The 23,007-nt window shown below is 39.6% G+C and overlaps 1 protein-coding gene across 1 annotated transcript; it reads left to right on the plus strand.

Annotated features, from left to right (window-relative positions):
* The first annotated feature begins 17,734 nt into the window (after positions 1–17,734).
* On the plus strand, positions 17,735–18,669 carry LOC148015955 (disease resistance response protein 206-like). The gene has a single exon (XM_087664234.1). The coding sequence runs from the start codon at positions 17,836–17,838 to the stop codon at positions 18,421–18,423; it is 588 nt and encodes a 195-aa protein (XP_087520360.1). The 5' UTR covers positions 17,735–17,835; the 3' UTR covers positions 18,424–18,669.
* Positions 18,670–23,007: the final 4,338 nt, after the last annotated feature.

Genomic DNA, 23,007 nt, shown 5'->3' on the forward strand with positions numbered 1-23,007 from the left:
AGGATTCCACTTGGATGGAAGAAAGTACTCTCAACCAACAATACCCCCAGTTCTTCTCGAGATGAGGACATCTTGATTCCTCTAAGGGGGAGATAATGTAATATTTCTGTACAAAATATTAATGACCCTGCACACGATGTGTAAAAAGCGGTTCAAAATAACCTTCCACGTCGATAAATGTTGGTGGCTAATTGTTTCCTCTGCACGCATTGATAAATTCCAGCTCCTTGACGTGCATAAGAGGCCATAGACTTGAAGACTGCAAGCCGCACAAGAACACCTCTTCTAAAGGGAAAAAGGGGATAATGGTTAAATTTTGTGTAATTTTTCTAAATTATAAACCCCTCCCCCTCAGCCAATGCATGGCAGGGGAGAGGAGTGTGAGAGGGAGTGGAGCTAAGTGGAGGAGAGAGGAGCATGGAGGGGAGCATGCCACTAGCCATGTGTGTGGCTATCACCCCCCCTTTACCTATAAGACCTCCCCCCTAGAGCTTGGGAGGGAGTCAAGAAGAGAGAGAGAGAGGTTGTCGAACTGCCCGCCATCGCCGCCGTGTTGCCCGCGTGCCACCATCTGCTGCCGCTTTGCTACGCCACAAACCCGCCATTGTCCTCACCCCCCCATCATCATTATCATCACCATCTTTGTCATCGGCGTCCTCATCCACCCAATTATCTTCTTCTCTCTCCACATAAGCTTCTATTCAGAAGCTTAGAAGCTTCCAAACAAGGCTTTCTTAAACCCTTTTCATCCACACCATCTCGGGTTTTCTAAAACTAAGTCTCCAAGGCCCTAGTCCTGCACGGGAGAGGGAGATAAAGGACAGACGTCGATTTGATACACGGAGTGACTCCTCAGAGGAGAGTTGCTGGAACGAGATTACTGCGTCAAATGGCCCCCAAACAAAAGACATGAGGCGCACATGCGGGAGCTTCTACTCCGAAGTCGCGTGTGGATAATACCTCAAACCTCAACGCTAGGTTCTTAGAAATTGATTTTGCATGGAAAGAATGCATTTAAGCATGTCTTTAATACACCTAGTCGAGTTAAATATATTTGGAAATTTGAAACACAATTATCCATTCATTTACGAAGTTAGTGCATGTCATGCCTTTGAAAAATGCTTGCACTTCCAAGTTGCAATCCCAAACGCATATTGCATAGGTTAAAAGGAGGAATTGTCTAAATGCATCCTTGATTTCCTCGTGAAAAAGAAACAATGCATAATGAATTTAGATAATAATCTCCTAGTTGTGATTCGTATGAGATAATCATTGACATCCATTGGATGTTATCCAAGTAGTTGCATTGCATGAAAGGGATTTAGGTACCTGTAAACTGCATGCGGTGAAAATTACATCTTCGGTTGGGCTAAGTGTCGAAGGACAAATTAAATCAATAATGGTCTCGTGGTATTCGTTCATGCATGGAGTCTTTCCATCAAGGTTTGTATTTAGGAAAGGATGCATTATCACACTAAAGCTTGAATTCAATGCATTAAGTGAAGGGTTATGAGCATAGTTCTTGTTGAAATTCAACGTAGGTTTTTATACGAGTTAGCCCTAAGTGTCAATTATTATAGTAGGCAAGAAAAAGAAATGGTCATTGTACATTTTTTTCGTTGCATAGAAGGGAAAAGTCTATGAATCGCATTTTGCACGGAATGCTATATCTTGAAATTATTGACATCCTTTGGGAAAAGTATTGTCGCAAGACAATTAGATCAATTAGGTAAATCACTTGTAATGGTATAACTCAAATGACGATTACCTCAATGTTCTAAGTAGAGCTAAGCCGTGACAAAATTCTGCCTAGTATCACACTATGAAAATCGACTTAATATTTCCAATCCCAAAGATCCTACCCACATTCATGGAATGTTAGGGTTAGTTAAAATGCAAGAATGATCTAGGGTTTTACCCCAAGGATCGAACGACCAAATACTAGTCTTCCGTTTGTATTTAGAAACCTTAGGGCCAAAGGTAATCGGCCTAGTAAGGTTAAGGTTGGGTTGGGTCAAGAGGACTCACAAACACTATATCTTGACTAGACGAATTTCTTGACCAAGGAACGCCATTTGATGGGAGAAGTGATCCCACAAGTTAGGTGCGACACTTGTCTCGTGCAACAAGTTGCAACGTCGCATGGTTTTGTGTTAAATCACAAAATAGAATTGCCACTCCTTAGATCGAGGTTGGCAAGTCCTAAGTACAAGTCAAACTATCTTGAAGATGAGTAGTCATCCTGCTACATCACCTTCCCCTGAGGCTGATTTGCCAAGTTAGGGAAGTTGTGTATGGTCTGGCAAGAAATCGAACAATCAAGATAGGGCAACGAGGTTGTCTAGAATTTATTGACCTTAAAAGAACCTAAGGTATTTGTTAATTTGGGTTAATAGGGTATAAACCCTAACCCAAGGATAAAATGGTAAACAAGCAACGAAACCCTTGGGGATCTTGCCAAGTCGAAATTGACCCCAGATTGAATGTTGGATGCATTCGGAGAGAAGGAATATGCCTTAGCAGTTGGCCAAACAAATGACCACTGCTTTGATTGTGTTTGTACAGTTAGGAGCACTGTTTGTATTTCTTTGCTCAATGAACTAAAGCTGGAAAAATAATTAATGCTCCAAGTTGAAGGCCTGGAAGGAGAGGTAACATCAGTTACCCCCGACAATCTGCCTGACCCTATCTAAGGGGGTTGTTAGCCGCGCTGGGTACGTGGACTGAACCCGCCGCGAGAGGTCTCTCCGTGGGTGCTACTTGGAGCAGAAGGACGCTTGGGTGCTAGGGGGGCTTTGGCCGTAAATCCCTTGCCTCTGGGTCCTGCACAAGAGGCTGATGTGACTCGAGATTGGATCTCGAGGCCCGTATACTAGTCTACGGGCAAAAACTTGGAATAACGATCCCTGAGGATTGCTTGAATTGACCAAAAGAAAGCCTCAATTTAAAAGTTGATGATGCTCATGATGGATCCCAAATAGTGAGCCAAAAGAAAGCCTCAATTCAAAAGTTAACATCAATACCAAAGAAAGAACTTGGAGGCCCAATCTAACACACTTTAAAGTGACCTTATTCTCATATTTTTAAGTTTTTTGGAAGACATGGGTCTAGCTAAAGTGACCAATCTAAAAAGACAATCTCAAGACTGAGGCTTAGATGAAAATTTCGGATGTCTCTAATCTTAAAGGTCTTAAGCATGAGCCTAGTAAGACAAATTTGAAGACTTGAAGCTAGTAATGTAAGGTTAGATATTTTCAGCTACTTTTTTACATTTTTAGTATAATTTTTATTTTTCTTTATTAGTAAGTCTCAATCACGTATTCCATGTTCTTACTAATAGGGTACATCTAAAAAACCTTAAGCTTACCATCATGTTCTATTGTTTCAAGGATATAAAGTATTCAACACGTGTATGCATAAGCATATGTGCAAGACCCAAGAAAGAACAATTCTCTAACTTCCCCTAGTATAGTGATGCCTTTCTCCATGCATTTTCACAAAACTCATCAAGACTCTAGGAAAGTCCTAAAATCATGAGTATTTCCAAGTTAGTATATCATAATGTTGCATGATCAAATGGGCAATCTCTTGAGCCCAAGTTGCAAGCTCTAGAAAGGCCAAGTCCATTCCAAAACCTTCTTTCTTTTGTAGAGAATAAGTCTTATCACTTTATGGAGGGATTGATATTGAAGTTCCATGACATCTAACAAAAGTGAATAGTGCCAAAAGTTCTAAATTGGTCTTAATAGTATGATTATTTAACTTTAGAATATTTTTATGCATTTATTCCTATGAGTCTCATGACTTTCTTTCGATATATGTTTCTTAGAAAAATGCACACTAATTCAAACCACACAAGATACTATACTATTGTAGATGTTTGAAGCTAAATCTAATAATTACGTTTGATCCCAAACACCCATGTAAAAATTGGAGATACTAGGGCTTTTGTGCAAGAAAGGGAACCTTCTCGAGGGGTGAACCTATAATAAATCATTTATATAACGTGCATTCAAAGGGTATTAAGAGATACCCTTTGTTTGCATACTATAAGACCATGAAATGACTCTTTTTACTTTACTAAACTTATAAATTATTTCTAAATTTTAATTGAAAATTCATTTTATAAATATAATCATATAAATTTTACTAAATAAGATACCCTTTCTTTTTGTAATGTGCCAACCATCTATCAGCTGTCCATGCATGTTTTTAGCGGTCCATCGAGAGACGAATCTAAGCGATGCCACTGCATGACACTCCCATGGAATGTTACAAGGTCTATTGCCTAGGGTTTCTTCAGTCCACCTCACAACAAAACATTTGTGGCCTAACCCACTAGGATCAACATGAAATGTGGGTTCCTAGTGGTCAAGGTCTCTTAACATCATTCTAGCATTAGGTCTTGGACATCCTACTTTATGTAGAGATACCCAAGCCGAAATAGATCCATGTCACAATTGGTTCGAAGAGAATGGGAAATGAGAGGGATGTGCCACTCAAATTCTCTACCCACAGGGCATAATCCCATTTCGGTCCCCTAAAACAATATGAATCGAGGTTCTAACCTAACAATTACTAAGTGTCGGTCGTTGATAAAACCTTGTGAGAAGCCTCCCAGTTCTCTAGGACCACCTTGCCATAGGACGCAGACTTGTCAAGGGTTCCGTCCACTTGCTTCCCTCAATAGACGTTCTTTAGTTATTTAATTAGGTCTTATCACATTTATATGTGACATTTAAAATCAACTTCCTTCATTAAGCCTTTTAGGGAACATGGTTCAATTTGCGTAATTTACAGCATTGACATGAAAATAGAGCAATCAGTTCTTTTGACAAACAAATTTCTTAACTTATCTTTAAGTTAATCTTTGTCTCGTGCCCATATAGGAGAAACTATATATCCCTTATGCCTTGTAGAAGTACCCGATCCAAATCACATGGCACCACAAATTCCATCCTTTATCTAGAATAGGATCTTCGAACGCCACAAACGTTGTGGCTAGGGCAGTCTCCAACTCTGTTTTGGACAGGCAAGGGGTGTCTAAAGATCCACCTAACCCACAAGCTGCCTAGGAGTGAAATACCATTTTCGTGGTGGTTGGACTTTTTACCACTCGACCTTTGGCTCATGAATTGAGTAGTGCCCTTCTCAGGTTAGTCCGTTGTGTGATCTTGGAGGTGATCCACTCATGCAAAGAACCTTTCCTTAATTAAATCCTTTAACAATCAAGCACAAACAAGGCATTCATTCCTAATATCATCTTTCAAAAAACATTCCTTCATTCCCATGGCAACTTGTCATCATAGACCTCTACCATGAATTTACCATCAATCACAAGAACTTGGAATAAACATCCAAACCACAATCCAACAATGAGTTGAATGTAAAAGCATTTAAATCAACCAACAAAAACAATGGTATTCTTTTCCAAACATGGCAAGAGTAGTCACGATAACCTTTTCATTGCATATTTTCTCTCCCCCTTGGAATCAAAGAGTGATACTATGTATAGTTTTAACTTGACTTTATCTTCCTTTCAAAGAATGCGAGACAAATTTGTAATGATGCAAGACTATCTCCCAATGTAAAATAATCCCCAAAAAATTGTGCGAGTTGTAATCAACTCACGATTTGGCAGCACAAGGTAAAATCCTTGACCATTATTTTATGTAAAATGTTCATAGGATGGATGCAAGACTTTAATGCAAGATCAATTCGTGTACCACCGATGTATATTTCATATAATCTTTCCCCATGCATGTACCGTCTATGTGCATAAACCTCAAGGTAACCTTGCAAACCTTAAACAATATTGTCCTAATAGTAGAGCCTAATTGAAGTCTTATTGAAGCTTAATATTTTACTAGAGAGAGTGAAGAACTTTGGACCTGAGTGACCAAGGGTAGGGTGTTGCTCGTAGTTCCATCAACTCTTGTCACACTTGCATGAGTTTGTTGCAACTTCCGCAATGCCAGAGTTACGTCTTCTTTAGGCCAAGGTAGTGCCTTTAGTGGTTTGATAGGCTTCGACTTAGATAGGGCAAGCCCTTGTGGGAGGCAAGGGAGCTCCCTCTCTCTCTCTCTCTCTCTCTCTCTCTCTCTCTCTCTCTCTCTCTCTCTCTCTCTCTCTCTCTCTCTCTCTCTCTCTCTCTCTCTCTCTCTCTTTGACCGATAGTGTTGAGGCCTCTTTTTCTTTCCTTTGATGGGGGGGGTAACCTCACGGGATAGGGTATAGATTCACAAGAAAAGGGGAAAGAAAGAACGAGTGTGGACACCCTCTAAGGAGGGAAAGAGAAGAAGAACCTTCTTAGAAGGTTCTCTCTCTCTCTCTCTCCCTCTCTCTCAGCGTGCCATTTAGGCCTCCCTCTCCTCCTCCTTGCCATGGGGGAGGGGGGTTTATAATGGGGAAGGAGGGTATTAATTGGGGGGGGGGGGGGGGGAACGGCATGATATGGAGCCCTTATCTCCATCTAGGTGGCCATATTGGTCATCGCCATGTAGGCTATTCTTAAGGGGGGAGAAGGGATAGTGGAGATGGGGGGGGAGAGGTGGCACATAAGTGCCCATCCCCCCATCAATTTCATAGTGAGCCTCGTGATGATCATCATCAACTTTGTCAGCTCTGTTGTCTCATACTTCATCTTGTGCTTTATCTCTAGCACTACCGTCGTCATCTTATCCTTCACCTTCATCGACTATTACTACATTTCTCCTCTCTCCGCTAGCTGGCGGTGTCAACAGGGGGCATAAATTTTTTTGATTAATTCTAGTCATTAAAAAGGGGGGGTGGTTCTTATGCGGAGGGGGCAGAGGGTTATTACATCCTCTCCCCCTTATAGAACTCGAGATGTCCTCATCTTGGAAGAACTGGGGATTTCATTTCGGAACCTGTGGGGTAGGACCCATCATGCTTTCATTGTGGCACTTTGACCACTCATAATCATATGGTCATTTGAAACAACAAATTATTTTATTTGATATATTTGAGTCTGGATCACAAGAGAAAAGTTTTGTATTTGATATATTTGAGTCTGGATTACAAGAGAAAAGTTTATTGTAGTTACATCACATGAATATCTTCTAGGTTGTTCCTAAGTATCTGATAATGTCCTGGTTGGTTCTCGATCATTGAAGCTTGTACAACTTCATTTCTTGTAAGCTCAAGTCCCCTTTTGAGTCTTGTTGGGACAATTGATGTAGATATGTCCAATGTTGTGGCACTCAGAGCATCGGTGTTTATGGTGCTTTGGACATTCCCTTTTGAAATGACCTAACTCCCTGCAATAGAAACATCATGGAGCTTTATCACTTGGGGTCACAAGATTCTTGGTTGTCCTTGGCAGGATTTTTTTCCCTAGACCAAATTACCCTAGGATCATTTTAGCGGACCGAATTGGTCCTTAATCTTGGAGACTCTATTTCCAAATTGTCCTCTCCTTATATCTTTTCTGAGATCCATGGACAATCAGCTTTGCTTGTAATACCAAAGAATACTCCCAAGCTTTGACATTTTGGAAAAACCCAATCTATTTTAGTTGAGAAGAAAAAACTTAAAAATTTTCATTGCAAGTTATAACTATCATTTCTTGCTAGAGTATCTCTGATGACTCGTAAGTTCTAGGCTCAAGATTGATGCAACTCATATTACTTGGGCTAACTGTAGTTACAAGAGTAAAGTTTATTCCAATACAAGTTGTATTAAATATCGATAAAATTTCTAGGATTTCTAATCATCTTGAAGAGGTGTAGTGGGTTTTAGGTCTTCGTCTTCATTTGATTCCTCTATATATTTGAAGATTGCACTTGTATAGCTTCCTTTCCTTGGAGGCTCACCATCTTTTGGACTTAAGTCAGGGAAGTATGCTTGGACGTGCCCTAGCTCATTGTAGTGGAAGCATCGATAGTTGGGACATCTCCTACATATGCGCCCTATCTCTCCGCACGTGTGGCATCTCTTGTTCTGATCTCGGGAATCATCTTGGTCACAATTGCCCGATCTAAGTTCTTGGATGATTGGCTTTGCTCGAAGTAATGCATCTTGCAAGACTTTTGGACGAATTGCCTCAAGACAGTAGTTTAGAGGAGTGTTCAGGCCATGGCAAAGCTTGGATACTTGCTGCACAATATCCATAGGTGGTGCGTATTTTAGTAGGGTTACAAACTTTGAGTAGTAAGCTTCCAAGGTTAATTCCAGCAAGTTGAGCTTGAAGAATTCATTCATCCTCAAAGTTTGGTAGGTTGGCGAAAGGTATCATCCGCATATAGCATCTTTCAGTTGAACCCAAGTGACAGGGGCTTCAGAAACACCTTGATCTTTGCACCATTGCTTCCACCATATCCGAGCCTAGCAAACTAACTTAAGTTTGGCTATCATTGCTTGATTGGTAGAAGCAGTTCCTAAACTAGAGAAATAATCATCCATTGACTCAATCCATATCTCTGCCTCTGCTGTGACATCTATTCATTTCCCACCAAGCTCAAGTGCCTTAATCTGCTTGAGGCGATGTCGGAGGGGTTTTTGTCAAAAGGTCGAATCCATCGGGGATTAGAAGTAGAAGGAAGTAGAGATAGGAGATGGAAGAGAAGATAGAGAATACGCAAGTTGTAAACACTACATAGACAAAGCACAATGAATTGAATCAATATGTATTGAAAGAACCTAGAATCTTCACACTACTTAGAAGCAATCTCCAGGCAATAGATCTCCTAGAGCTTCTTCGTAGAACAAAACGTGCATCAAAATTAGAGCTCTTTCTCTGCTACTCGAAACCCAAATCTGATGGCTCCATGGGCTCCGAAAGGGGGGTAAAACCCTAGGACACCTAATCACGGATCTCCCAGATCACTCGTTTCTCTTCTTTTAGTTCAATCTGCAGTTTTCAGTCTGTTTATAGCAATCGCAATGCACACGATTTTGTCAATCTGTCCCTCTTGTGAAAAACCCATAATTGGTTGAAAAAGCAACTAGCTTTTTGCATGCCATCCTAATCTATAAGTTTTTTCTAACTTTTTTGGATTTTTACAATAAATAATATAAAAATAGGCTAAAATTATCCAAAAATCTAGTATTTTTGGATAATCCATGCAACTCATACTAGTATTAATGGCTTTTTCACACTATGTCCTCATAACATCACGACATCCACCCTCTCTGAACTTGCACATCCTCGGATATGTGCCAAAATCCTAGTTGTCACCAAATTCTGAGTCCTCATCCTCTGCAAAAATATCCTTTGCTTCTTCATCTTCCATATCTTCTTGGCTAGCCCCTATATCATGACCACTATTTTCTTCCAATTCTGGCGACTCATAGGCAGTAGATTCCCGTCTTTTGAATAATTTGATTCTTTTCCCTGCTACCAAAAGTTTGATGGCTATCCCATCCACCTCATTTAATGCATAAGTAGCATTATCAAACACCTGTCTTACCACATAGGGTCCAAACCATCTTTTGGAAATTTTACGTATGGCACTATGCTGGTTGTCTAAACTGCTATCATAAACCAATACCCAATCCCCATCTTGTATGGTTCTTGGTCTCAATCTATGTCTTTTATCAAATCGTTTCTTGTTCTGTATCCTTCCTGCCCTTAATTTTGCAATTGCTGCCTCTATGTCTTCTGACTTTCTTTCCAACTGTCTAATGCATAAGGCCAACAACTCCTCTTGATTCAACTCCTCCTCCCAAGGTGACACACTCCATTTGACTATCATCTCTTCTATCGGCATGATAGGTTTTTGACCATACATCAATTTTGCAGGCATATATCCTGTAACAGCACTATGATTTGTTCTGTCGGCCCACAAAGCATAAGGGATCCATTGTGGCCACTCTTTTACCTTCTCTCCACATGCTTTTGCCAATACCCTTCACAATAGGTGGATGACCTCTTTCACTTTTTCCATTTCCTTCAGGATTATAGGCTGAAGTTAAAGCAAGCTTTATCCCCAACCGTGCAAAGCAATCATGAGCTTCATCTGCATCCAACTCACCCCTATCTGCTATAATTTTTCCCACACAGCCATACCGACAAAAGATATCTTCTAAGAGAAAAGTACATTGAGCATTTCTTGTCTTAGTATGTAAAGCTTTCCCTTCCACTTGATTAGTCAAGTCTTCACGAGCAAGTGCAAGATATCTCATTTGCCAAAGACCTCTAGGCATTGTGACCAAATCTACCACCCACTTAAAATGAAGAGACAATGGATATGTGGGTTGCAATCCATCCCGATGTCTCATAGATGAATATATTTGACATGTCGTACATGTTTCCACAAAGTGAGCAACATCCTTATACATACCCTGCCACCAATATATTTCTTTGATCTTTGTAAAAGTACCCCAAACACCTCTATGACTAGCCCACAATCTTTCATGAAATTCTTGCATTAATTTTACTTGTGAAGCTCTGTCACCCAAAACTCACAATGGCATACCCTGTTTCTTTTTAGCATGTTTCCATAAGTATCCATCTTTTAGAAAAAACCCATACACTTTCCTCTTGATTTTCTTAAACTCCTCATCTGACCATTCATCTCTCTTTGTTAATGTACTGAGGTATTGACCAATTCTCAGCCACTCTCTTGCATATTTGTCTTCCAGAAACACTTATACACAAGATACAAAACATCTAAAGTGTCTCCTCTTTGTTGTCCAAGCTTCTATTAATGCTACAGCAACACCTTGCATTACTAAATTCACTCTTGCAACATCATTTTCAGCCATAAGAAAGTCATCTTCTTTCTCCTCATCCATCATCCCATCTTCATTCTTATAACGTGCTCAAGAAACATGACTGCCACTGGGTTATCTCTTCTTGCAATATGCTGAAATTCAAGGTTCAAAGATTTGATGTATGTAATCCACCAGAGCATATCAATGTCCAGAGTAGCACAACTAGTAATCATACCCAATATCGGAAAAAAATTGGTCTCAATGACTATATGAGCACCCATAAAATACTCCTTATCACATTTAAGGGTTGTCACAATTCCCCATAATTCTCTTTTAACCTGTGGATATCTTCTTTGTCGTTCGGTCAATACTTTAGCACCAAAGAAAATTGCATATCTTTGCCCTTTCTCATCATCTTGCCCAATTGCCCATCCAATCCCAATTCGACTTGTATCAACAGTAATAATGATAGGCTTTCCATGTGAATATTCAGCCTTTCTCAATGTAGGAGCAGATTTTAAGAGTTGCTTCAATTTCTTCATTGCTTTCTGATGTTTCCTTTCCCAATGAAATTTATGACCTTTCTTTAGAAGCTGATAAAGAGCATTGGTTACATGTGCAAAGTGAGAAATCCATATCAAATAGAACACACATGCACCAAAGAATCTACGTGCCACTGATATATTCGTGCATACATCTTACATTCTATCAATCCCATCTATTTTTGCTAGTGATGGCCTTCGCCCATAAGGCGCACACATATGCTCAACAATCAAAACCTCTTCAACTCCAAAGACAGACTTTTGTCCAGAAAGAGTTAAATACACCTCTTCTAGATGTGTCAAAATCCTCTCACAATCCACAATATGGTCTGCAACAAACTGTCTGCATCCATGTGCATTCATCTCTTCATTCTTTTCATCCACTACACACCCTTTGATTGGAACATCATCCAAGAAGGGCATAGTCAATTGTGGTATAAAATCCCTAAGTACCCTATTCATAGCATTTGTCATGTGTGCCACTGAGTTTGTTGCTCCCTATGGGAGAGTACACATCCATACTAACCCCGAGGGAGTCTTCATGGTTGTGATATCCCTGCTTTCAATTGCAAGCTGAAACTAATCATAACCCTAGTAAAGATCACCCAAAGAATAGATGTTGTGCTTGCAAAAGCCTCTGCAAATTCATCAACCACAAGACCTGCACCCACATTTCTTATGATTATTTTATTGACCGGTTGCATGTCTTGAATAAATCTCAAAGCCCCACTCTTTTTGGTCACAATAAACCAATGATTTGAGTACAGGGCTGAAGAAGGCTCCAAGATCTTCATGCAAATCTTTTCATTTAGCAAATCCATCAGCTTTGGCAAGTAAGCTTTACGCACAGGAATAGGACTCCTCAAGTTCCATGGTACATGTGGCACAGTAAATATGACCATAGGAGAGACAAAATTTGGATCCACAGAACCTATTTCACTTGGTTGAAATGCAAATGCCTTTCCATGTCTAGCCAACATCTGCATAAAACAGTCTCTCTTAGCAGGTAAAAGAAACCCTTCTGCACCAACTTTCAATTCCTATAATGTTTCAGATGTAAACTGATGACATATATCTTTAGGATCTCGTAAGCTTGGCTGCCTTGACACTTTTTCATACATATCCTCACTCTCTGGTGGAAGTGGCAAAGCAATTGGTTTCACCTTTTTGTCAATTGTCTTCTACTATACTGACAACACTCTATTTTCAGTCTCATTTTCTGCATGTATAAATACTGAAATTTCAGCCATAATATTAGTAATATTCAACCCATAAAAGATGCATGAAATGCCTTCATTTTCAGCTAACAATCCCAATGCTCTCAATTCCTTAGTAGCCCGTTTCATAGATATGTGTTCAGCCCTGCACATATCTTCCATAGGTTTAAACCAACATGAACTGTTTGCTGTAAACTGAGAATTACCAATAATAAATACATGCTTCATTTCATCAAAGAGTACACCCTCTGAACAACACTAATGTAGTCCCACATTATAGCAATGCTTAATGAAAATCCAGGTCTTTGAATTTCCTTGCATTTGGAACCAGTACTTAATGAAAATATAGGTCTTTGATTTTCCTTGCATTTGGAACCAAAGGAGACTCTCGAAGCGTATCTTGATTTCTAGGATGATTAACACAAACAGTAAGAAATTGGACTGCTTTCCTCCCATCGTTGCTTCTAACTCTTGCATAAGCAAAACCATCATCAAGCACCTTTGTTTCCATACGCACATCTATAATATAGGGTTGTCCCAAAATCACTGCATATGAAGAATTATCTTGCACAAAGAAGTGTTGCTCTTCCTGTACATCACCAATCGTCACTTTTACATTAGGACATGCAGCATAGAGCTCCCCTGAAGAATTATTTGCAGCCCTCATTCGTCAACCATGATCAGTGTCTCCAGGCCATGCACCATTTTCATATAATCCATGCTCAATGACATTTATCTCTCAAGTAAAGCAACACAAGGAGTTTCATGCTCCCCTATTTTTACTACCGTTTCAATGGTAGCTCTAGCCCAATGATTTCTTGTGTAGTGACTTCGAGGAATAAATCCTAGAGTCTCTTCTCCATATTGTTGCATTTGCCTTATTCCACCATGCATATTGCTACAAGACAATGCATTTTCAGCCACTTTCTTCTCTTTTCCACATGCTATCCACTAATTAGTAGCATCCTGCATAGACAATCCTGTATTTACTTCATGCTCATATTCAGCCCGAATACCCAACAAACCAGTTTCCTCTTCAAATTGCAGCGATGCACTAGTGGTATCACCAAGAAACTGACACTTCCTTTTAATTATGTCAATGATTTCATCATGAAATTCTCGCTTGGCAATGCGAAGCACCTCTCCCAAGGTAAATTCCACCTAATTGTTTAAGATCCGTTTTTCAAGAATCTTCTTAAGATCTGTGGCTGTCTCAAAGTCAGATTGCAACTTATATCCTGGCTGCTTACCCTTCTTTTTGCCCTCTTGTTTGTTATCCTATTTTGGCTCCTGAAGACTGACCTCTTCCATAACATGCTCGGGAGGTGGCTGATTTGCAGCTTTAGATTGATCCACACTTCTTCTTGTCATTCTTTTAGATGTCTGTGCAATATCTTCATCTCTTTTTCATTTTTCTTCCACAAGTACATCCGTGTTTTGAACCTTTACTAAATATACATACATTGAATATGGATCTACCGGTGATTCCCAACCAGTTATGCCACGAATGTCTTGCCCTACATGAGACATTTCACTATCAGGGACCTTTCTCTTTTCAGCTGCATGTAAAGCATATGTCCATATTTCATCCTTTGGACTAACCATCACTTGGCCATGCATTCTATCCAACTATAGACAAAAAGTAGAAGCATGTACCGTTGCATAAGCATTTCAGACAGCCAAGTCTTCCAACAACTTCTGCATACCTCCCTTTCCAAAATTCAAAGCAAGAGGAAATCCCGTTGCTTGTGCATGGATCTTGCCATCTTTCCAAAAGAGAAGCTGTCGTGCAAAGGCCTCCTGATAGGCAGCACAATCCTTTCTCTTGTGTTGTAAACTGTCACACCACATATATCTTTTTCCATTCTTAAGGGCTACTGTCTGTCCCCTTTTCTCTTGTCCTTTTTCGTCCAATTTTGCAACCTTAAATTGAAGATCCCACATGCCTTTGACCAATTCATCTAAGATATCTTCCCTAATAGAGGAAACAATAGCAGGTATAGCCATAGGGTTAGCCATAGAAGTAGGTGGCTTACTGGATACATCAACTTTCTTGTCCGTAATAGTGGGCAAGCTAGAGACGTGCAATCTTTCTCTTCTTCTATGCTTCTTCACAAGTGCAATAATAGCTTCCTTGACATGTCTCCACTCTGTTTTCAAACCTGTCTCTGTAGTCTAATCCTCCAGCAAATCATCAAGCTTCTCTTGAAGCTCAAGATCAGCTGCATGTAGAAACAATTCAATTTTCTGACTTGCAAGAGCTTGCTGTTCTGCAAGATCCAACTGCTCAAATCGACTTTCAAATTCTCTTAACAATTTCGTAGCCACAAGACCCTTATTGGGTTGTAAAATCCACCCTTGAAAAGTCTTGCGTGTAATCAAACTAGTATCCTCAATGTAAACTTCTTCCTTGAGTGTCTTCTTGAAGGCTACCCAGTCAGCATCCTGCAAGTATAATTCAGTAATCTGTGCTTTTAGTTCATGAACAATAACACGTACAAAATACCGGCTCCATGTAGATTGAGCCACCCCAAAGAATTTCATCTTTTGAGCATAGGTATATACATATGCAGATACATTCCTACCATTGAATAACTTCACTTCATGCTCAATTGCTTGCAAAGCATTCATCACAACACTTTTTGTTTGAGCTGAAGCTTGCATCGCCTGTTGTTGTTGTTGTTGTTGTACCTGCATAAGCATATTCATATTTTGCACCAACTATTGCAAAACATCACTGGAGATTATATTCGAATATTCTCCCATCTTGTCTTTCCTTCTTCTGATGACCTTTCATGTCAGGTTCACCAATGTCGGAGGGGTTTTTGTCGAAAGGTCAAATCCACCGGAGATCAGAAGTAGAAGAATGTAGAGATAGGAGATGGAAGAGAAGATGGAGAATACACAAGTGGTAAACACTACAAAGACAAAGCAGAATGAATTGAATCAATATGTATTGAAAGAACCTGGAATCTTCGCACTACTCAGAAGCAATCTCCAAGCATTAGATCTCCTAGAGCTTCTTCATAGAACAAAACGTGCATCAAAATTACAGCTCTTGCTCTGCTGCTCGAAACCCAAATTTGATGGCTCTGTTGGCTTCGAAAGGGGAGTTTAACCCTAGGACACTTGATCACGGATCTCCTAGATCACTTCTTTCTGTTCTTTCAGTTCAATTTGCAGTTTTCAGCCAGCGATCGCGACGTGCACGATTTTGTCAATCTGTCCCTCTTGTGAAAATCCCATAATTGGCTAAAAAAGCAACTAGCTTTTTGCATGCCATCCTAATCTAGAAGCTTTTTCTAACTTTTTCGAATTTTTACAATAAATAATATAAAAAATATGCTAAAAGTATCCAAAAATCTAGTATTTTTGGATAATCCATGCAACTCACACTAGTACTAATGGCTTAGATCACATTGACTCTCTAGATCAATAAAGAAGTCGGATGATGATGCATTCCATACTTTTTCACACTGTGTCCTCATAACATCACGACAGCGGACTCGAGAAACCCTAGGTGACAAACCCTGTAACATTCCATGGGAGTGCCGAGCGGCGTTGCTTAGATTTGTCTCTTGATGGACTGCTAAAAAGGTGCCTGGACAACCGATAGGTGGTATGCTACACTTTTTAACTCACGTGGTGTCTTACATATTCTATAAGGTGCACCCCCTCGGGGGAGCTTTATAGGTGCCATGGATAATCAAGGATTTATCCAAAAATTTTAAGTCGGTGAACTAGAATGAATTCGACCTAGGTAGACCCTCAAGTTGCTTTAGTGATGGTGTCATGAGGTGACTCCTCACATGAAGCCTGGGCAGAGGCATGGGTAAGGATGCCGTTGTAGGGGGGAGAATGATAGAACTATGCTTTTTTAAGCGTCTGCCACATGCATTGTATTGTTATAGTTCTAATCCTAGTGGAAAACTTATATATTTTGCAAATTGATGTGTTGATGCTACATTTACGGTTTAAGAGTCATCAATGGCTATCTTTTGGGGCTATAAAGCAAATTTTCCATGCTTCATAACATAAGAAGAGCTTTCCATTAATCTATATATATATCATTTTAGTGTAGAGAACATGTTGCATGACAAGTTAGATAGATTTAAAGTTCATACATTGCTAATACAATAATTTTTTAGTTGCAATGTCCTTGTTATAGGGAAAGTCTTTCTCATTATGTGCACATGAAAGAAGAAATGATTGTATGCTATTCTATAGTCACTTTTACTTTAACAAACAATTTACCTTTTAGAAGCTAGTGTAACCTAGTAGCTTATGTCTTTACTAACTGCACTTTTCCATAATATTGCCTCCACTTTATTGGAAGATATAACCCAATAGCTTATATATTTGCTAATTGAGCTTTTCCATAATATTGCCTCTAGTTTTTTGGAAACATACTCTTTGTCTTTCCACACAGTAGAAGGAGGAAAATCAAGATGATTTATGAAAGCCTTAAAAGTTTATTTGCTCTCCTTGGATATCTCCTTTTGATTTGCAATTTTATACCACCTTGATAAAAGACTCACTTGGTTATGAAGGTTGGCACATCCAACCTAACACAAACAACAAACAACAAAACTTAAAATGTCATTATGTTGGTATTATTTTGTTTGTTAAGGTGTGACTAGTTGTCTCCAATTGCAAAACTTTCCATTCCACAACTAGCTTCTTCAATGTACAATCTTTGTATTTAAGGTGATATTCAAGCATGTGTGACATGGACCCTACTGGCTTTCAATGTGGGATGTGTTAATTAAGCTTTGTTGGTTAGAAAAAAAGAAAAGTTTGGGATACAATCAGTGCTCACAAAAAATTAAGGTTTAATATAAAATGAATTGCAAAATTTTTAAAACTACCCAAAAAATTTAGAGCGAAAAGATTAAAACTTTCAACTTTAGAAAAAACTTAGTTATACAACTGGCAAATACATATAATTTGACTAAAGGATCCCTCCAAAACTTTGAAAGGATTTTGTATGGTTACAAATATATTCTTCGTGAACACCGAATACAATTCGAAATTTTATGGCGGAAGGTCTTAAGCCTTGTGATAGTGTAAGATTTGAAAGGGAGACGTGCGGAAATGTCCTATGGTCGTGACTCGTAAGGTAAAGAAGTGTGTGCTACATGGTAGGTCTTCTCTTGCTACATGGTAGGTCTTACCTCCTCCCCCCCCCCGCGTCCCCTCCCCCTCCCCCTCCCCCTCCCCTCTCTCTCCCTCTCTCGTAAAAATCGCTCTTCTTCTTCTTCTTTTCTTGTTCCAGCCCTCTCTCGCTCATATAAATAAGTTCGTATATCCGCATGCAAAATGCAGTCTATAATTTTGACCTCGTCGGAGCAAATCGTATAGTCGTAGGAACTGGACGTGACTAGAATAGAGCTTCAGCAATGGAGAAGAAGTCGAGTACTTGGCAGCTAGCTGTGATTCTGACGCCAATAATTGCGCTCATGTTGGCTGCAACAGCCCCCTGCGCGGAGGAGCCTGCAGCTGCAGCAGAAGACGGCGCCGCCTACCGGCCGACGTCAGTGGAGTTTTACCTACACGATACGCTCACGAGCGGGAAGGAGGATGTGGACACGGCGGCGCTCGTGGCGGTGCCACGTGGGCGGCGGATGGACACGCTGGTGGACCAGGAGTTCCACTTCGCGGACGTCGTGGTCTTCGACGACCCGCTGACGGCGGGGCCGGCCGTGGAGTCCCGCCGCGTGGGCTATGCCCAGGGCGTCTACGTGTACACGGGGCGCACCAACTACAGCGCCCTGTGGTTCTTCACGGCGTTCCTGGAGACGGGGTTTCACAAGGGCTCCTTGACGATGGTCGGGGGCGAGGTCATCCTCGACCCCGTCCGCTTCCTCCCGGTCGTCTCTGGCACGGGCGACTTCCACATGGCCCGTGGCATGGCCGCCATCTCCACTACCAACTTCATCGGCACCACCTTCTTTACACTCTTCTTCAACGTCTCTCTCTCCTACTAGTGGCTACGGCCTACTAGAGCAGCTGATCAACGTCTTACTTAGTCTCCACTTACGATCTTATGATATGTAGGTAAATAAGAAGAAGGCATCTCTCTCTCTCTCTCTCTCAACCCCAAGAAATGGATTAAATCTACAAATGCCCCATGCCTTTACATATCACCTATGCTACGCATGCACTAGCCATGCCTGCTACACCATCTTACAAACTTTGTACTTAATAAGGTTATTTCTATTGCAATTTAATGCTTTTACAATATAGTCATGAGCCATCCCAATTCTCTTGCTTTTCTCAGCGTACATATGCAATTGCACTTATACATGCGCATGCAAAAACAAATATATATGTACTAATTGTAAATGCACACCATTGTATGTATGCCTATGTGTAAATGTACACTATTGTATGTATGCCCAAGTGTGAATATACACATGATATCTAGGTAAACAAAAGTTATTTAGGCTTTAGCTCAATATACCAAAGTACACACCAATTTACTTGGGTTCAACAATGACCATTAGAGAGCCATTAGAAGACTTCACATAGTTCTCTCTACCCAAGTCTACGACAAAGAGTCCACTTGATTAGCTCCATGCAAAGGGCTTCATTATGCCAAGAAAAATAATAGGTCTACATGCATACCACGCTTGAGAGCCATATATGTAAATGTTGCACGAGATTATAGGCTATCGTTAAGGTATATTTCTAGTAAAAGTTACATGGCATGCACATTCACACATTTGATTGATCTTGGTCCTAACATGCAATTTATGAATAGTACATGTAACTCATATTCTCATCTCTTCAATTGCTCTCTCCTCCATTGTACATACATACACATATTGGTATATGAATTGAGTAGTTGGCCTCTAATAACCCCCACTACAATATATGAAGGTTATATTGATGAAATCTCTCATAGACATAGTTGTGAAATCTTTTTAAAATGCAAGCATTGGGGGAGTTTTGGGGTCTCAAAAATGCCCTGTAAGTGATTCTAGAGAGAGAAAATAAAAAATGCCTTGTAAGTGATTCTAGAGAGAGAAAATATTTTAGGAAGTGAAATCATTTTTTAGATTTTTAAAACTTGTATATTTTGGTAAGTAAATATATAAAAAATTATTGGTAAGTCATTGTTGCAATATTCTCGTGGTCACATCAAACCTAGAAATCTAGGCTGCCATAAAGGTGACAAAGATTGTCATAATGAAGATCTTACTCATCCTCATTAAAGTGAAAACTAATATCAATTTGAATTTTGTTTGATGTTTGATTACTTCTCTCCATTCTCACTCTCTTCTTTCTTTTCTATCCTTACTAGTTTCTTCTTTGTTTTCCTTCTTATTTCTAATTCGCATAGTTTTTCAGTCCAATCTTCTAATCACATCCGTAGCTATGGATTAGTCATCCAATGATCTCTGTAGCTCTAGTAAAAGACCTCTCTATCATCTTCATATTGAGTTGGATAGTGAGTATGAACTAATAAGGAAGAGAACAAAACCCAATACTATTACAAAGTCTACGAAACATATACTCAGGTTTGAAGGAAAGAAGAATCTTGATCTTTAGTTAGATGGCAGGCTATATCCCAAAGATCCTAGCAAAAATAGCACTCTCTCTTTCTATAATAGCTCTTCATTGTTGAGGTTCATTGGTGATGGTTATAATGGGTTTTTAGGTTATACATTTAACTTGGTTGTAGAAAAAGATGTCCTAAAATTGGAGAACCACTGAAAGAAAACTATTTTACGCCTTTGAAATCAATAAAAGGCTCTTAAAAATATTGAGAGTCTCAGACAAGGAGGAGATGGTTGTAGTAAAAGAATCCAAGTAGCAAGGTACATTTTTTTCCAGTTTAAAAATTATGAAATATGACTTTGTTTATAATTAATTGTATTGATTTGTGATGTTGATTTTATTTAGGTCTCTTCTTTAACCAAATGCAAGTGAAAGAGATTCTTTGAAAGCATCTCAATTTTATTATCGTCTTCTTCCTTTAGCAGTATCAAAAGATATTTTGGAGAATAAGAAATTTAAAAATGCAAAGAAACAATGCTTGGAGTCATTTATAAAGGATAATTCTTTGGATATTGAGTTAGTGCAAAAGACACTAGATAATATTGGTATCAATTGAGATGCTTATATACAACTTTTATAGCTTTTACAGTCAAATATGAAGTAAGGATAGGTACGTAATTGCATACTTTCAAGGACTATTAGACAAAGAGTAAATAACAAAGTAATGGAGATTCTGGGTGAGCCTTTCCATATCAAGGATAGCTATAAGGGCAAGAAAAAGGAAGTTGTATGTGAAAAGACGTGGGATCTAGAGCATGGCAGTGGGGCTATGGTGGATCAAAGAGGAAGATTAAGTTCATGATGACATAGACTGAAGACTTGATCAACTGTTACTCAAGTGAATTAGGTTCCAAGATGAAAGCTTGGAATCATAAACACAATCTTGAGTTAAGACTGACAATGACCAAGATACTAACTGAGATGGAGAAGCATCAATATATTGTATTCATCATATATGAAGAAGTGGTAGTCAAGTACAATGCTTTATAGTTGCTGGATGGGTAGCAGTTTTCCCTCTTTGTGCATATGGGATTCCTGCAGCTTGCATGTCTTCAGCCCAAACTGCCTCATACAAAGAGGCTACATTAGGTGTGATTCCAAATGTCTCAACACCCCTCCTCAATCACAACCAGAAAGTACAAAGTGTGTAGAGGCTTTAGTGAGAGCAACACTTGCAAAGTATGGGCACACCATAAACATGGCAAAACACTAGAGGTTGTCACAGAAAAGGCTAAGTGTAGGTACCACAAACATGATGGTCATCCAGAGGCTATAATAGGGGCCTCGCAAAGTGTACAGAGGCTGTAGTACAAGGCTACATGAGGAGTTTACAAGCTTATGACAGGAGTATTAGGGCTAGGCAATACAATGCTAAAAATTTATAGTAAAAATTTGGGTCAAGCACTGCCAGGCCCTTGCAGTTTTCAACATTTCTTTTCACATAGATCTTTAATTTATTGTAGGTCTTCTTGTTAGTGTAGTCCAACTTGCTCTTTTTGATCTTGTACTTGTTCTTCACTTTGCTTGCAGCTTTAGCCTTCATGTCCATATTCCCCTCAAGCAAAGACATCTCATTCTTTGGCATGTTGAGTAGAGTGTCTAGAGCATCTTCAAGGTCTTCAAATAAGATCATTGATTGCTCTTTGGTGTAGGCAGCTCCAACGTTACCTGCAAGTGATGCAAACAAGACTTCTGTGTACTGCGAGTGAGCAACAAGAGTAATGTTGCTTTGCATTCTCATTAAGATCTTCTTGTTCATCATTTTCATGACCAAGGATCAGCAACAAATCAACTCTAGAATTCTTAGATTTTATCAGTGGAAGAGTAGATTACAGTGTGTCAAGAGACACAAGTAATGATAGAGTGAAAACACACAATGTAAAGACTATGTCTGAGTTGACGTTGAACTTGAATCTTCTTAGTTCAGGGTTGTCCATCCTTCTTCGATCTTTCCAAGTCCTTCGCCTCCTTGATTTGATGCTGGGACAATGGATCAAAGTGGCAATGGGTTGCTCCAGGTGGCAGGAGAGAGAAAATGATGAGATTTTTGAGCTTAGGTGGAAAATAGCTATGGAGTCACAATTAGGGTTTCTGATATTGGCTTGCTTTTTTTGTCATTGCAGGAGCTGTAGTGCATCATTTCCAAAAAAAATTATATAGAAATGAAGCTTCCTTATGGACTATAAATGCTCTATGATAATGGCTAGAATTGCACTAGCACAGTGAGAGATCAGGGCATTCGATCAGCACGGGTGCAATTCTGGATAATGTGACAAAATTTCAACAATGCTGAAGCACTGAGCAACTAATGTCAAGGTTTAACTTGATGGAAAGTTGTAGCTTGAGTTGAGGAATGATCCTCTAGAAGAAAGTAAGAGGAGATATGCTTTGTATTGAAATATCCAGGGACTCCAAGTAGGGTATGTCTTGCAGGTCACAGTTGCAAGGTATGTTAGTGACTGAGAATTTTTACAATGCTGAGCCTATGGTTGCCTAATGTCAGTGATTGAGGTGACAAGAAGAAGCTCTAGAAGCAGGAGAACATTTTTTGGAAGGAAGATCCAGGAGATTTGACCTATGGAGTGAGATATAAGAGCTTCAAGCTCATAGGGTGTAGCTTGCTATGGCCACCATGGAAGCTCAAGTTAAGGTAGAGTTGAGAAATAAACTCATGGGCTGGAACTGAGCTGACCAAAGTTGAGAATGGACTAAGAGAGAGTAGAGAAGAGCTAAGCTGAGCTGAGCCATGCCCGACTAGGCTCTAATACCACGTGAAAAGACGTAGGATCTAAAGCATGGCAGTGGCTATGGTGGATTGAAAAGGAAGATTAAGTTCATGATGACATAGACTGAAGACTTGACCAACTTGTCCTCAAGTGAATTAGGTTCCAAGATGAAAGTTTGGACTCATAAGCACAATCTTGAGTTGAGACTGATAATGACCAAGACAGTAACTAAGATGGAAAAGCATCATGATATTGTATTCATCATATATGAAAAAGTGGTAG

Source organism: Lygodium microphyllum, chromosome 23 (assembly GCF_053477565.2).
Source record: "Lygodium microphyllum isolate KBCC chromosome 23, Lygodium_microphyllum_v1.1.10, whole genome shotgun sequence".
NCBI lineage: Eukaryota > Viridiplantae > Streptophyta > Polypodiopsida > Schizaeales > Lygodiaceae > Lygodium > Lygodium microphyllum.

Excerpts from the sequence above, each read along its gene's own strand:
- LOC148015955 (XM_087664234.1), top strand. The coding sequence starts at position 17,836 with ATGGAGAAGAAGTCGAGTACTTGGCAGCTAGCTGTGATTCTGACGCCA.